Source organism: Varroa destructor, unplaced genomic scaffold (genome assembly GCF_002443255.2).
Source record: "Varroa destructor unplaced genomic scaffold, Vdes_3.0 BEIS01000007.1, whole genome shotgun sequence".
NCBI lineage: Eukaryota > Metazoa > Arthropoda > Arachnida > Mesostigmata > Varroidae > Varroa > Varroa destructor.
This window is the reverse complement of record NW_019211460.1, coordinates 24,316,478-24,330,213: the sequence shown is the minus strand read 5'-3', so window position 1 is coordinate 24,330,213 and position 13,736 is coordinate 24,316,478. Positions and strand designations below refer to the sequence as shown.

General features: G+C 42.8%; 1 protein-coding gene and 1 long non-coding RNA gene across 9 annotated transcripts in view; one reads left to right on the top strand and one right to left on the bottom strand.

The window, feature by feature from the left end:
• Nucleotides 1-1,157: 1,157 nt before the first annotated feature.
• Nucleotides 1,158-13,736, bottom strand: part of LOC111254159 (uncharacterized) — a 29,195-nt gene continuing 16,616 nt past the window's right edge. The window contains exon 3 of the long non-coding RNA XR_002674952.2: nucleotides 1,158-1,432. This is a non-coding gene — a long non-coding RNA (uncharacterized LOC111254159). The remainder of the gene's footprint in view (nucleotides 1,433-13,736) is intronic.
• Nucleotides 2,165-12,410, top strand: LOC111254158 (uncharacterized). 8 transcript variants are annotated; one of them, XM_086974031.1, is made up of 6 exons: nucleotides 2,165-2,279; nucleotides 3,305-3,411; nucleotides 3,629-3,764; nucleotides 6,990-9,655; nucleotides 10,554-10,771; nucleotides 11,894-12,410. In XM_086974031.1, the coding sequence occupies exons 4-6, from the start codon at nucleotides 7,006-7,008 to the stop codon at nucleotides 12,257-12,259; spliced, it is 3,234 nt and encodes a 1,077-aa protein (XP_086830157.1). In that variant the 5' UTR covers nucleotides 2,165-2,279; nucleotides 3,305-3,411; nucleotides 3,629-3,764; nucleotides 6,990-7,005; the 3' UTR covers nucleotides 12,260-12,410. The 8 variants fall into 8 exon arrangements, with proteins under 8 accessions (XP_086830157.1, XP_086830160.1, XP_022670448.1 ...); XM_022814713.2 differs by having other exon boundaries at nucleotides 2,181-2,384; XM_086974030.1 differs by lacking the exon at nucleotides 2,165-2,279 and adding an exon at nucleotides 2,391-2,808.

The following is a 13,736-nucleotide window of genomic DNA, read 5'->3' as shown; positions in this document are numbered from 1 at the left end:
TGACCATATATCCCTGATTTGATAACATTTTCGCTTTAGTTAATAATATTAGTAAGTAAAATAGCCGATCGTTTATCTCAATCCAGCCAGGTACTGGGTTAAGTTTAGAAGTTTTTTCACGTTTGCACAGTAGTTACTTTCGTGTATGTATCCAAGCCATGGTTGTTATAACAATTACATTATAATCAAATGATAGATTCCAACACCACACACGGTTCGAGCAAATATGTTAGATTTGGTGGGCTTTCAAACGAAAAGTGACCCATCGTAGTCCAGTGTTCCACACACAAATATAAAAATATAGGAATAACATAGTGGCAGAAAATACACGTATTCAGAAGGCTAAATACTACATTAGCTTTTTCTTGGAAGTATATTCGTAGCGTATTTTATAAGGCCTAAACGAGCCTAAGAAAAGTAGTTGATGATAAATTATGCGTTCATAGCCTTCATGACAACATTTTTTCATTCACAATATTTAAGCAAACTCTAAATGTGACGGCTTCTTGCGTGACCGTACTTTACAAAATCGTTCTTAGCATAGCCGTGTCCTTCGCAGCAATTATATACATTTACCTGAGAATCAAAGAGATCTCAAGGTGCATTCGGAGAGACTGCAGTGCGTGAGCTACAGCTTTAATCTGTACCAAAATACGAAACAGAGTTTTGTTTACTTAAGTAAATGGCCTCGTTGTATGCTTTATTAATGGAGGCCGCCATAACGTGAAGAAGCACCTCTTCTGTGTTAGCGGCCGCTATTCATGTTCCACTTTTTTATATTTCGTTTAGAAGCACACTCTCGAACCTCGATGCTAGTGTAAAAGCTGTGAACTACACCGACAATATGGCTCATACCACTGGGAAAGCTATAAAGTTCAACTTTAAGCTAAAAATCTCCATTTGAAAGCTGCTCTGGGTGAAGAATAATAGTCATAATTATATACTGACAACGGAAGAAGCGGCACAATGCAACTAGTTTGCAGTCGAAACGTCATGGAATGATCGACGAGAACATACCGAACAATTAACATTTACCAGATATCGTTAGTCGCGCGTCCAAAAAAGACGAATTGAATATCTCACTCGATTATTGCCAACATGCCTGATCTATAAATGAAACTATCTGAAGGCTGGTGGTGCCGATTTCATAGAAAAAAAAAAAAAAAAAAAAAACAGTCAATATAAACTCTAACTGCGTGTTTTTAACACACCTTTTTGTTTATTTAGAGGCGTAAATTGAGCAGTCGCCACTCAAGTGGGAGAAATCTCACACTAATCAGACTAGTTCAATTATCACTATTTTATAGCTGGTCCTACGTTTTGCAAACGTATACATTAAAGTCACCCCTGTCATTCCTTTATTTATGTATCATAAGACGTGTGTCAAGCGTAACGATGTCTGGATTTGTCAACCTGTCTTCATGACGAACGCCTAAAAGAAAGAATCACGATCAACATAAGTACGCTGGATAAGTAACAAACCTTAGTTAACGAAAAAAGATTGACTAGTAATAAATAGACGTCTGTCCTATTAGAAAAATCTAATTTCTTAAATATCCTTTGAAGCCCTGCAAGATTTCACCAACCATGCGTTCAACAGATAGAAAATATCATTATTACATTAGAGGAATAGCATTATATATGCTCCTAGTGAGCGATGTCATATATATATATATATATATATATATATATAATTCACAAATATATTTAACTAAAAGATGTAGTCTTTTTCTATTTTTTCAAATAGAAGAATTGAAATAGAAGAGATAAGGTTGACTACACGCTAGTCTCTCAAGGCAGAATGCCTAATACTATAAAGTTTGCTAGGGTGAACTAGCGAATGCTAGTCTTAATAAATATACATTATGTCAAAATTTATTAACTTAATTTAATTATTTAACAATTGAAGACGTAGATAATGTGTTACGTGAGCCTTCTGCTGAGCTTCGCAGCTACGCGGTGATCGCGACAGGATGGCAACGTGTGCCTATTTAGCACTGACAACCGCTGATCTTTACAATCCGGTAAGCTGCCGCCGATAGCTCTTTCGCGCGATCCGTTGTATTGCTGCTGACTTCGTTTGGACTAACGGTTCTCTTTCCACTGCAGTCAGCGGTGCTGGGAGAGGAGTCAACTGGGCCGGTCACTGGCGAACCAAGTGATGATTTTCTGAAGGGGTGACGAGGTTGCGCCGCAAGAGCACGAAAGACGAAGTCCAAGATGGCGGCCCTCCAGCTTAATGTGTAGCTGTCTGTTTGCATCAATCCGCTACCAGGCGGGTTAGTATCGAAGCATCGTTTGTGGGTCATGTGTGAATTCGAGTCCACTGGAATCGCACAGTTCTGTGACAGGTTTCATCCGGCAATGCGGACTATAGTGATGTGGTTGGTATAGCGAACTGCGTAAATATCTAACACGTGCAGAAATGATGGCTGTAATCGCACTATTGAGTTTCCGTGACTTCAAACCGTGTTCAGTAGCAATCGCTAAGTGACAACATAGAAAAGTCTGCCCACCTAGAAGGGCTACTGTGAAGTTCGTGCATTGTTAGTCTTGTGTTGGCGTTGCGCGTAAAGCCTCTTTACTTGACGGATTATGATGAACGCACTTGTTACAAGTCGTCTAAACAAAGATGTTGTCTAAAGAAAAAGGCAATAACGTAAATGAAATCGGAATATTTATTTCGTGTTAATGTCAGGTCACGCCGTAGATGCACAAAGAATAGTCTACGAATGGTACTTTGTTCTACAAAAAGGCTGACGTGCTACTTTTTTAGATCGCTGTCGCAATGTGTAAATAGTTGTAAAAGTATGTGTAAATAGTAGGACAAAATCCGCGTGAGCCCAAAGATAACTGAATATAATATACTCATACATCTTCATATAGCGTAACATACGACTGCTTCGATAATGTAAAGACAGGATTTTAACTAAATTAATTAGACTTTCCTTAGGGTAGGCGGTGTTTTGATCAACGCTAAATAAACGTACGTTTGTCGTATACTTAGTTACGTTGAATACGTCATAACTAGCGTACAAAGTGAAGTGTCATCGAAAACGAACTATTCCTGGTCAATTAAGCTTCACAGCAAAGAGCGTGATTTTATTATGATGGCTCCCTTTAGCAGAATGGTCAACTCCAAAAGGCTACTGCTGACGGTAAACAAAGCACACGCTACCGAGATTTCTTGTCTTTCAGCACAGCCATACTCGGTTAGGCACTAACTTTTTCAACGGAGTTCTTTTACGCAATTTATTGGGTTGGTGAATACCGAAAAAGTAAACATTTCGTTATTTCGTTCCAGAGATCAATCACTTGGAGAAGTTTTTGAAAGTGCCTAATTCGTCAATCGCTTGGACCGCAACGTTCGTTGGAAATGTTTTTATCTACGAAAAACAATCAGCATGCATAGTATGCCGCCGAGTACACAAGCTTCTTTATTTCTTCGTACATATTATATATATGTGTAGACATATATATTCATTTATGTTTTCCTTGATTTAAGTTCTTATTGCACAATGCATCGAAACGTTGTCGTTGATCGATCACCTGACGATCCACCCGTTAGTCCTAGCTTCGTTTATCAGACACACTGTATAATAATGCATTAACTTATTCCTATGTTAAGGTCACGTGTTGTTTAGCGTCGCTCGTCCTTTTCACTTATCTGACCATTCCTGTGCCATCATATGTTACCCTGGCAGTGCCGTGGCGATTCCCTCCCACCTTCGGGTCGTTCAAATGCGTCAGTGATGCGTAATGGGGTAAGTGCTCTTGGTGTGGACAATCTTTTCGTATGCATAATACGCATCGCAGGGTACGCGTGTTGCTGGATAGCCGTTCGATCGAGCAGATCGAAAAAACCTTCACCTCGAAATGACCATCAACACAATGAGACAGTGTTCCCTTGAACGAAGAAGATGGAGTAGAAACCACCTGTCGACCTTTCTCGATCTCATAAAGCTATAAACCCATATTAAGCTAGCTGTCCAAGCAGCTAGCCAGCAGCCGGAGTACAGTCTCATTTACTATTTCATTTCACATTATAAAATGTAGTCAGAGCGAGCTAGTTGAAAGGGAACAGGAGGCAATGAGAAAGACGGGAACTACATACAATAACCATGTTAGAAATTTCGCATTAAACTATGTCGACGAGTTTCATCTGACTTGCGCCGTGAACGTGTCAGCTCACCCGTGCCATGGCCGAACAGATGACGCCAGTTCTGCTCGGCGTGCTTCTATCGGACGGACATCCGGTTCAAAATTCGACTAGTCAGAAATGAGCATCTTGTTCCATCGAAGGCTTAATAGCTTCTTGCTGTGTACAATGGTAGATTGACTGTTTTTACAGTTCTGGAAATTGGCTTTGTTTTGTTTTTTGTCTGAATAGCTCCCATCTGTATATCGTCACGTGTACCGTTAAATCGACAGGGGCAACAAGCCAAGAGGCAAACGTTGCAGAACGGCCATGAGAGTAGTAGTACTACTGCTACTACTACTATAGTTACTACTAGTAGCAATAGTACTAGTAGCTAAACCACGAAGACATCGGGGGCGGGAGAAGGCCGGAGGAAGAGTAATTCTGACGAAAAGAGAACATTGAGACCGATGCGAAATGAATTTATCGTGGCCTTTATCATATGCAGTCAACACAGCAGGCTTTATATGCTAGTATGCCATATACTCGAGTGGCATACTAGTTTATGTTTCACACCGTCAAGGCAGTAGGTATACGTGATACGGGACTATAACTAAAGCGCAGAATAACAACTAGTGAACACCGTTATCATGACTAGTTGAATTTGTGGCCAAAACAATTTGTTTTGAGAACGTTTCCAGCCAAAGCTCATGGTACAGCGTACGCTTGGATATAGAGTAAACAGCGTAGGCATGTGATAATGACAGAAGGGCCAACGAAGACTACAACAGGCAACGAAGGCCTGGGTTTATGCAATAACTGAGTATTCGAGTGCAAACTCGACAACCAAATCGAACAGTCATAAATAAAAAAAAAGAAGGCACGACCATTATCTTTACTCCAATAAATGTTTTGATAATGTTCTGGTTCGTATTTAAAATATCCTCTTTCCAAATAATACTATACTTTCAATATATTTCTTAGATATCCACTGCAGAGCCGCCAATGCACGTGCAAACTATTTACACTGGGAATCTTCACAGCAATCTAACATATGTGTGCTTATGCATGAACGAGAGAGGTGGGTGGGGGCTGGGTAGAGAACGAATGCCCGTTCCTACGGCATGCACAGAAATTGCCAACTGGTTTCATTCTTCATTGTGAACTTCGCCCTGTGAAAGCAGCCACCGGCGTTGCTGCCAGCCACCGTCAGGATTATCACGTACAGGTGGCCACGTCATCCCAATACCACCTCTCCTTTGCTGTCCTCCCAGTTTTAACCCAGTTGTCAGACGAGCACGCTGTGCGTTTAGCTGCCCAGGCGCTAGAAAATAGCGACATGTCAACACATCTCTTCTCTAATAAACTTGCTAATAAGCTGGCTCACTCTAATAGTTGTGTTGGATGAGGACGTTTGAGTGAACAATGACATTCCAATTTAGGAGCGCTGTACTACTACGATTCGGGATGGAATTCCCGTTTCTTCTACCACCGTCGTCCTTCTACCCATCATTCCCGTTTTACACTAAGTCTACAACAGATAACGAATTGCACGCTTTTTTCCCTGTGCCTTTCGTAACGAAGTGCAACGCACGTTTATGTCGAACTGAGCTGCCCGATAGGCCACACGGTATAACACGTTCAGTCAATACGCCTATAAAATGGCTATCGGTTGATGGACCAACATTTCGTCCACCAGCGCCGTAGATATATATGGTTGCGCATCTGATTTACTAACATTCATAAATATCTATCAAGTTGATGCTAGCAACATAGGTTGAACTAGAACAAGTTTAGTTCGGGAACGGCTCGTTGAGGAAAGTAACGGCTCAGGCGCGTTTATTAACGTCTGCTCTCATCCTTTCCCTGCCTTCCGTTAGTGTTACCTCGCTACGTCTCCAACATTCCCATAGCGGCCTTCTCTCATTCGTTCTAGCGAGTTTCTCGCTTTTTCATTCCAGTTGGAGCAAAGTGGCGGTTACCAACGAAGCGTGGCCTATAGCACGTAGATATTCGCATATCTGTGGGTGCGTCGTGCCAGATTTTTGTCGCTCTATTACCACTGCGAACGGACTGACCAGTTAGCGTGCCAGTAGGGAAGCTGATCGGTCGAGCGAACAGCCTGTACGAAGTCTAGAGATCCAGTGCTTTCCTCGCCTATGCAACTGGCACACATGTGCGGCCATAATAGCATTTTTCATTCGTCGACATTGCACCACCCCATATTACAGCCAATGGCTACTTTGGATCGGGCTTCCGATCAACTATCCGTGCTGCGAGCACTGCCAACGGCCAGATAAGCTCACAACCGCATATTCCGATAAATATTTTCATTTTTATGAAATACCCAAAACATAGTAATATAATGGGCAGCACAGCTAGCTCTTCATCTAAACAGGCGATTGATTTTTAGCTCAGAAGCATCTGTAATTTTTAATTAAATTAGACACGATCGTGTGTACATATGCAGAGTATCGCAAACGCAGCTCGATTGATTTCTTCTTAAGTAATTAGGTGTGTAAATAGACGAGTGCGTTCTGACTATAGAAACGAAAATGGCACGAGCAACATAGAATAGCACGCGACCGTCGTCTCTTTCGCTCAAGATAACGCTATACGTTTTCAGTGTGGTAACTTATATTTGTCATTGCATGCAGTGGGTTGGCCCAGTGAGTTTGAGCATAAAGTACAAGAGCCAATTCGCATATCGATGGTGTGCAGCAACTCATATCCATTTGCAAAGGTACTGTGCCACGTAAGACGTTTCCATTTCGTGGCCAACTCCATAGATTACATGACTGAGAAAGGAGTGTAGTTTCACACTTGTTAATGTTGGTGATTTTGCTTTCAGGTTCCCGCAGGTCTAAATGGAGCATTTAAATCGGTCGATCAGTTTCCGCCAGCAGGTCCTTGCCAGAGCGATAATTGCTCAGATCGCAGTGTCCGTACTATTAACGGTTATCCCTTTGACTGACGGCGGCTGTGTTTCTCCTCGCACTATCTACCCCTGCAGGTGCCGCGGCTCAGATGGTTATGGTCTCAGTATCTATTGTGAAGAGGTCAATATCGCGTTGTTGTATTCGGGAATAGTGCGACTACAAAGTACTCCCGTTTCACTACTTGAGGTGGTCAATGCATCAATGCGGCAACTCTACGGCCCCATGTTCGTAGGGCCAGCCATTAAGAATCTGACGCTCAGAAATGGAGATCTGCGCGCTTTCAGTGCGGAAGTACTGAGTCCCCTTAACGAGACGCTTATTAATCTCGATTTACGAGAAAATGCGATCAAGGCAATGCCTATCGAGGCGCTGAAGCCGCTCAACAAGTTGTACTCTCTCAATCTGTCTCACAATCAAATCGAAATTGTTCCCGACCACGCGTTCGCCACACTCAGCGCGCTATTCGAGATCGACCTCTCGAATAATCGCATCAAGAGTCTTGCCCCGATGGCGTTCGTCGGTCAAAACAACCTCGAGAGGCTGCATCTTCACTTCAACGACATCGCCGTGTTCGACAAGAACACGTTTCGAAATATGAGAAAGCTCAAGTACCTCGATTTGGCAGCCAACAACCTTGACAAAATTCAGAAGACGGATTTCCAGCAGCTGACTGGCTTGTGGATACTGAACGTCTCGCACAATTACATTAAATCGATACCGAGGGCGACGTTTGTTACCAATACCGTTCTTCGCGTCCTAAACATATCGTACAATGCACTTAGCGAAATCGACCAGAACACTGTCAAGGGTTTGAGGTTCCTTCGCGACTCATACTTCCGTGGCAATCGCATTACTCGCGTTGATAAGAAGGCTTTCGCCGGCTCGAAACACATTCGAACAATCGACCTTGCGTATAATCGCCTCCAGGACATTCCCTACGAACAGTTCAAGGAACACCAATGGCTCGAGCGTCTTTTCCTTAACCATAATAACATCTCACGGATCGCGACACAGGCCTTCAGCCAAATGTACCAGGTGCACATCGATTTATCATACAACAATCTCAGCTTCGTCGGCAACAGGTCGTTCTCAAACGTAGCCAATATGACGATACTCGACCTATCACACAATCTGCTCAATGAGATGCCGAACGATGCGTTTACGGACAGTGACTGCACGACGCTTAATTTAATGTTTAACAATTTTACTGACATCACCAAGATACCGATAGCCAATTTAAGTTCGATCAAAGTTTTCAATGTCACCTACAATCGTCTCCAAAAGATTGACAGGAGAGCGTTTACGAAGACACGTCTCTACAACTTGGACACGGCCGACTTCTCCTATAACAATTTGTCGGACATCAGTGGAAATCCATTTGAGAAATTCGCTAGTATACGGTTCCTCAATCTATCCCACAACTATATCCGAAAGGTTAGTTTTTCAACATTCGGTAACCTCCCGACACTCCTTGAATTAGATATTAGTCACAACAATATTTCGGATGTGGCCCATTCGGGCTTGGCGACATTGGGTGCTGTTCGAGTGATCTACGCACAGTATAACCGAATCCATAAGATGTTCGCCATTCCGATAGCACTCAACGAGCTCCATGTACAAAATAACGAATTGCAACAGATTTATCCAGGCACAATCAACGTCATGAATTCGCTACTTCGCTTGTATCTGGATAACAACAATCTGACAAATCTCGTTCGAGGAGCGTTTGACGGACTCAACGCGCTACAGGAACTGTCGCTCGGCGGTAACAATATCACCGAGGTTCCATACGAAGCCCTCGAGGTTATGGCGGCGATCCAACATCTCTACCTCCATAACAACAGCCTAACGCTAGTAAAGAAACGTGATTTTGAAAAGTTTCCAACGTTGCTTAACCTACGCCTCGACCAAAACCGCATCTGGAACATCACTTGCGATGCGTTCGTTGGCAGCATCCAGTTACAGCGGCTAAATATGAGTTACAACAATATGAGCGAGCTTTCGCCCACTGCCTTAACTGGACTCGTGTCTTTGAGGGTGCTCGATCTCTCGCATAATCGACTGCGGGGTCTCCAAAACAAGACCCACGGACTCCTTGATGGCTTGCTCTCACTGGAGTACCTCAACGTCTCAGCCAATGATATTGGAACGATCTCCGACAAGACATTTCCACGGAACCCCTACGTTCCTTACCAGCTGAAAGCAGTTAATATGAGTTCCAACTTTTTATCATACATACCTGTTCTCAAACAGCCATCGTTGCAAAAAGTTCATGTCTTTGATCTGTCAAACAATTTGATCAATCAGTTGGAACGAGGCGCTTTTGCAAACCTTACAGACTTGCGACATTTGTCGCTTCGAAAAAATTACCTGCAGATCTTGCGAACAGGCTTTCTTGATTTGCCTAACGACCTAGTTGAGCTAGATCTGTCGTATAACCGCCTATCTGAGTTTACGCCACCTGCAGACGGCCTGTCGCCCAATATGGTCCTGTTGGACTTACGGCACAATAACATCTCAAGAATTAGCACGAACCTTTTCCCGCTCGTGAAAAATCGTCTCCGCCTGTACTATGCAGGTACGTTTCCAGAAAAAAGAATTTACAAGTAGCGCTTTTTTGACGCCGAACTATAAAATGACGTTATTAATGTTATATATTAGGATTTTTAATGGGCGTTTTGTATAATATTCATAAACGAATTTCAGTACATGTTCGGAAAGGTCAGCTTGTAAACCCCCTCTGCGTTTGGTAACCAACGTTGCTTACATGATATTTTAATATTGCTGCTGAAGCCAGCGACCGCTCTATTTGGGAGGAAACAAACTATCTGTAGGGATCTTGTGGCACTAAATTATTCACGTTAAGCTAACCGTAATGACATAAACCCAACATACGAAATATGGCCTCGGAAGCAGGATAGTAAGAACTTTGTTTACGACACCATCTGTTTTATGTAACTTTCGAGGTAAAGACTTTGGCAGGCAATTCTATGGTCAAGCACATAAGCTATAATCGATTATGTATAATTATATAACACTTAATCATATATTACCTGTTCCATACTTTAGCTACGCTCTCCATAGTTAATCCAAGATATACCATCTTCAGTAGAGGAGGTTTTCTTTTCAAGGAAAGGTTGAGTTACGTCTACGCACACTCCAGTGTATCCAGTCTCGCATTGCACACCAGTATAACTTTCCAATAAGGTTTTTCTATCGCAATGTTAATCTGTAGTAATACATGTAGTCTCGTGAGCATATCGCTGCTATATTTTTCCTGAGACACAACGAGTTTTTCTTCGTAGTTTTTTGTTGTTTTTGGAAATAGTACTTTATTTCATCGTTCGATAATAGTGTCTATGCGTAGAGTTTGACTTAAGACGAGCATTTTTCACGGTTCGCTTTCTATACCTTAATCTTTATTACGCTTTTCGTTTACGCTGTTTTGACTGTCGGCACTCCTTTGCTCCCGCCAGACAATCCGTTGCATTGCGAGTGCTCACTGGCATGGCTAGTGTCCTTTATCCAACGAAATCAGCGACCGCAAGAAGCTAGCCAATGGACAAATACGTTCTGTGTGAGTCCCGCTCATTTAGCCGGCAAGGCATTTAACGAAATTGCATTGGAGGGCCTTAATTGCGACGGCGACCCGACAGAGCAGACTACGGGGGACGTAACGTTCCGCTTTATACAGGTGAGTGGTTATGTTCTGTCATCACCCAACTCGTAACTTCCGAATGGGCTAGCGTAATTATAACTTTTGGGGCAATTTTGCACTATTTTAACGCAAACAATGGTATCGGGAACCGGCAAGTTCCGGATACTATCAAACTCCGTGTGCACAGATTTCGCGGCACACATATGAAGTTCGTCGGTGTTTGCAAATTTGCTAATGGAATGTTTTTATTATATTATTACTCTATTGTACGGCACCTTTTTTTCTATGCCGTGCAATCGAAGGAAAAATATCTCTGCTAATTTTATATACTTTGTATAATGTCCTATTTGATATTGAATCTTTGAGAAATGAGTCTGGTCAATGAAATGCTAATAAGGGCAGGTCGCGACAGTATATAATGTGGGCCTCGGCTATTTTGTACACGGCTTCAGAGTTCATCTTCGTGTCGTAGTTTCGTTGTCTGTCCCTATTAGCTGCTCTAAAAACGTCAGTCGGGTTTGTCTTTAATAATTTGCGATGGCAGCAATTAAGCTTTCATTGTAACAAATTCAAGGACAGACCCTGCTGTCAGTCGACGATCGATGGCAGGGTATCGTAAGATTCAATCTCTAACAAACCCTGTCTGCAGAAATTACCTCGGGGTTATTTTCGCGTAAACGCCACGAATGCGGGTATCATATCAGAGGAGATAGAAGCCGAGGAATAACGCCGTCAGCATCGTTTTGAAGGAAATGCCGCGTCAGTCTCACATAAGTCCATGCGGATCGCCCCTAAGGTTCTTTAACGTCCCATCGTCGATGGAAGGTGTCAATCGGCCGCCAGTAGCAGCATCAGTTCTGCTATATAATTACCTATGCATGCGTAGATGTGTAGAATAATCAACGTTGAAGCTTGCGTATTCAGTATTTGTCTACCAAACGGGAGTAGTCCATACATCCATTTACCGATAAAGCCGATTGTATGTTTAGTATGGAAAACAAAAAACTTCAAAGCTCATATAAAATTGACAGTAAAACCTTTTAGACGGTCATTTTCGTTTTCTTTCTATGGCTAACTTTAGATAGCCTTGTTGTAGATAGAACCTGTCCTGCTAGTAGATTATTAGAACGTGTATATTTTTATCACTGTCCTTTGCAGGTTGGACAGAGGTTCATCGAGTTGCAGTTCTACGTTTCATCTCGTCAAGACATCGGGGGCTTTCGCGTCGAAATCCGTTCATCACAAGAGGCTTATCTGTCGTACGAAGCCTTTATACCGTACAACAGACGATTTCACCGAATACCGCGTTCGTCGATTCGTACAAGCCAAGAGGTCGATATGCACACGCTTTGTGTATTGGCCACTGATTCAGAAAACTCAACAAGGCCAATTGCGTCTCGTCATCAATGTCGAGTCTTGTATCAGGCCATTGGTATAGCAGTAAGTAGGAAAACGCAACCAAGCCTAGATGTAATTGTGTTTGCTATTCTTATGCTAATTCTCAACGGGACGCGACTTATCTAAGTGTTTTGCCATCAGACGGATGCATCCAAGAACAAGTCGTGTTTAGCCACCAGTAGTAGGCAAGTAAAATTTGTTACGCACTGTTATGATATATGAAAATTGACTGTATTTAAAAATGTTCAAGTGTGAAAATAAAACGAAACGAAAAATATCGCCAGGTAATTATTTCTTACATTGGTTATTATAATGGTAAGAGCGCCTATTCGGATATGTTCGACGGCGTCTCGTATCGGGTTCGTGGGGTTTTTTGCGTCATCGCAGCTTTTTTTCGTTCGTCATCGAAATATACATACGTAATTCTTGTAAAGTTTTACCGAAGACGACCTGCAATCCAGCATATACATCCAAAGAAAGAATTCAGCATGAGCTGGCACGAGTTACCAATTTATATATGGTGCTATGCCACGCTGATATATAATACAGCGTTATCTAAGGAATAAATGTTGTCCGCACGCTACAACAAGTACTTGCTCTCAGGCCGTGGTCTTGAGCTGACATCTGCCGGCTGTTTTATCTTCGAAGTTATTGGTTTAATAAGAACTATTTGCATAACCACTTAATGGTGGTCAGTCATAAGCGAGTGATAACCCGTGTTACATTAAAACGGTAAAGTTTATTTAACTAATAAGCCAGATTAGATCTTTCGCTAAGTTTTGTGAGTCGAATTGCCTTTCACTATTTTATAGTATTACTCTGACCACACTTACGGCTGCCTGATATCCGATCATTTCTCAGGCGTTTGTGTCTCGCAGGCAGAGCGCGAGATTCGTGCGTGTTCTGTATGATGGTGTGGTGTCATAACGGCGGAGAGAGTGAACGTGAATTGAACAGCCAAACGACGACGGCTTAGTCTGATTGGTTGACTTGTTGGTTGGCAAGTTTTTGCCCCCTGCTTGGAAATAGCTTTCCAGAATTTATCGTACCCTCCTACAGATTGCCGTCAAACATCTGGAAAGCTGATGGAAAAAAAGCACAAACGCCTTATGCGTGGAAAGTTGGGCCGAGCGGGTTGGGGTACGCTATCTGCCTCCTTGCTGATAGATGCGCGAACACTGACTTTGGTTTCTGTGATGGCTGCAATGACAGCAGTGACGGTAGAACATACTGTGCAAGCACAGCGCCGCACCCGTTACTTCATACCTGCACAGGCGGGGTAAACTAAGCCTGTTCGATTGTCCTTCGTCTACCCCAGCCGCACCCAACACATGCGTCGCCGCGTTTACACTCGATGGAGCTAACCAGATTGGACTGGTGTATTTTCCCTCAGTCCTCCGGGATTTCCGGGACCTGAGAGTCCCAGAAACTTGTCGATAGGCCGTCTACGACAGCGACTATAACCACCATCACCAGTGCCACCACTACTACCAGTGCAATTGCAGCTGACTGCTTTACTAGTTGGCGCGCCACTTCATGAGAAGATGGCCTGCGGGAAAGGCCACAGTATAGTCAGGCTGAAGGAAAAATGGTCACTGTTGGT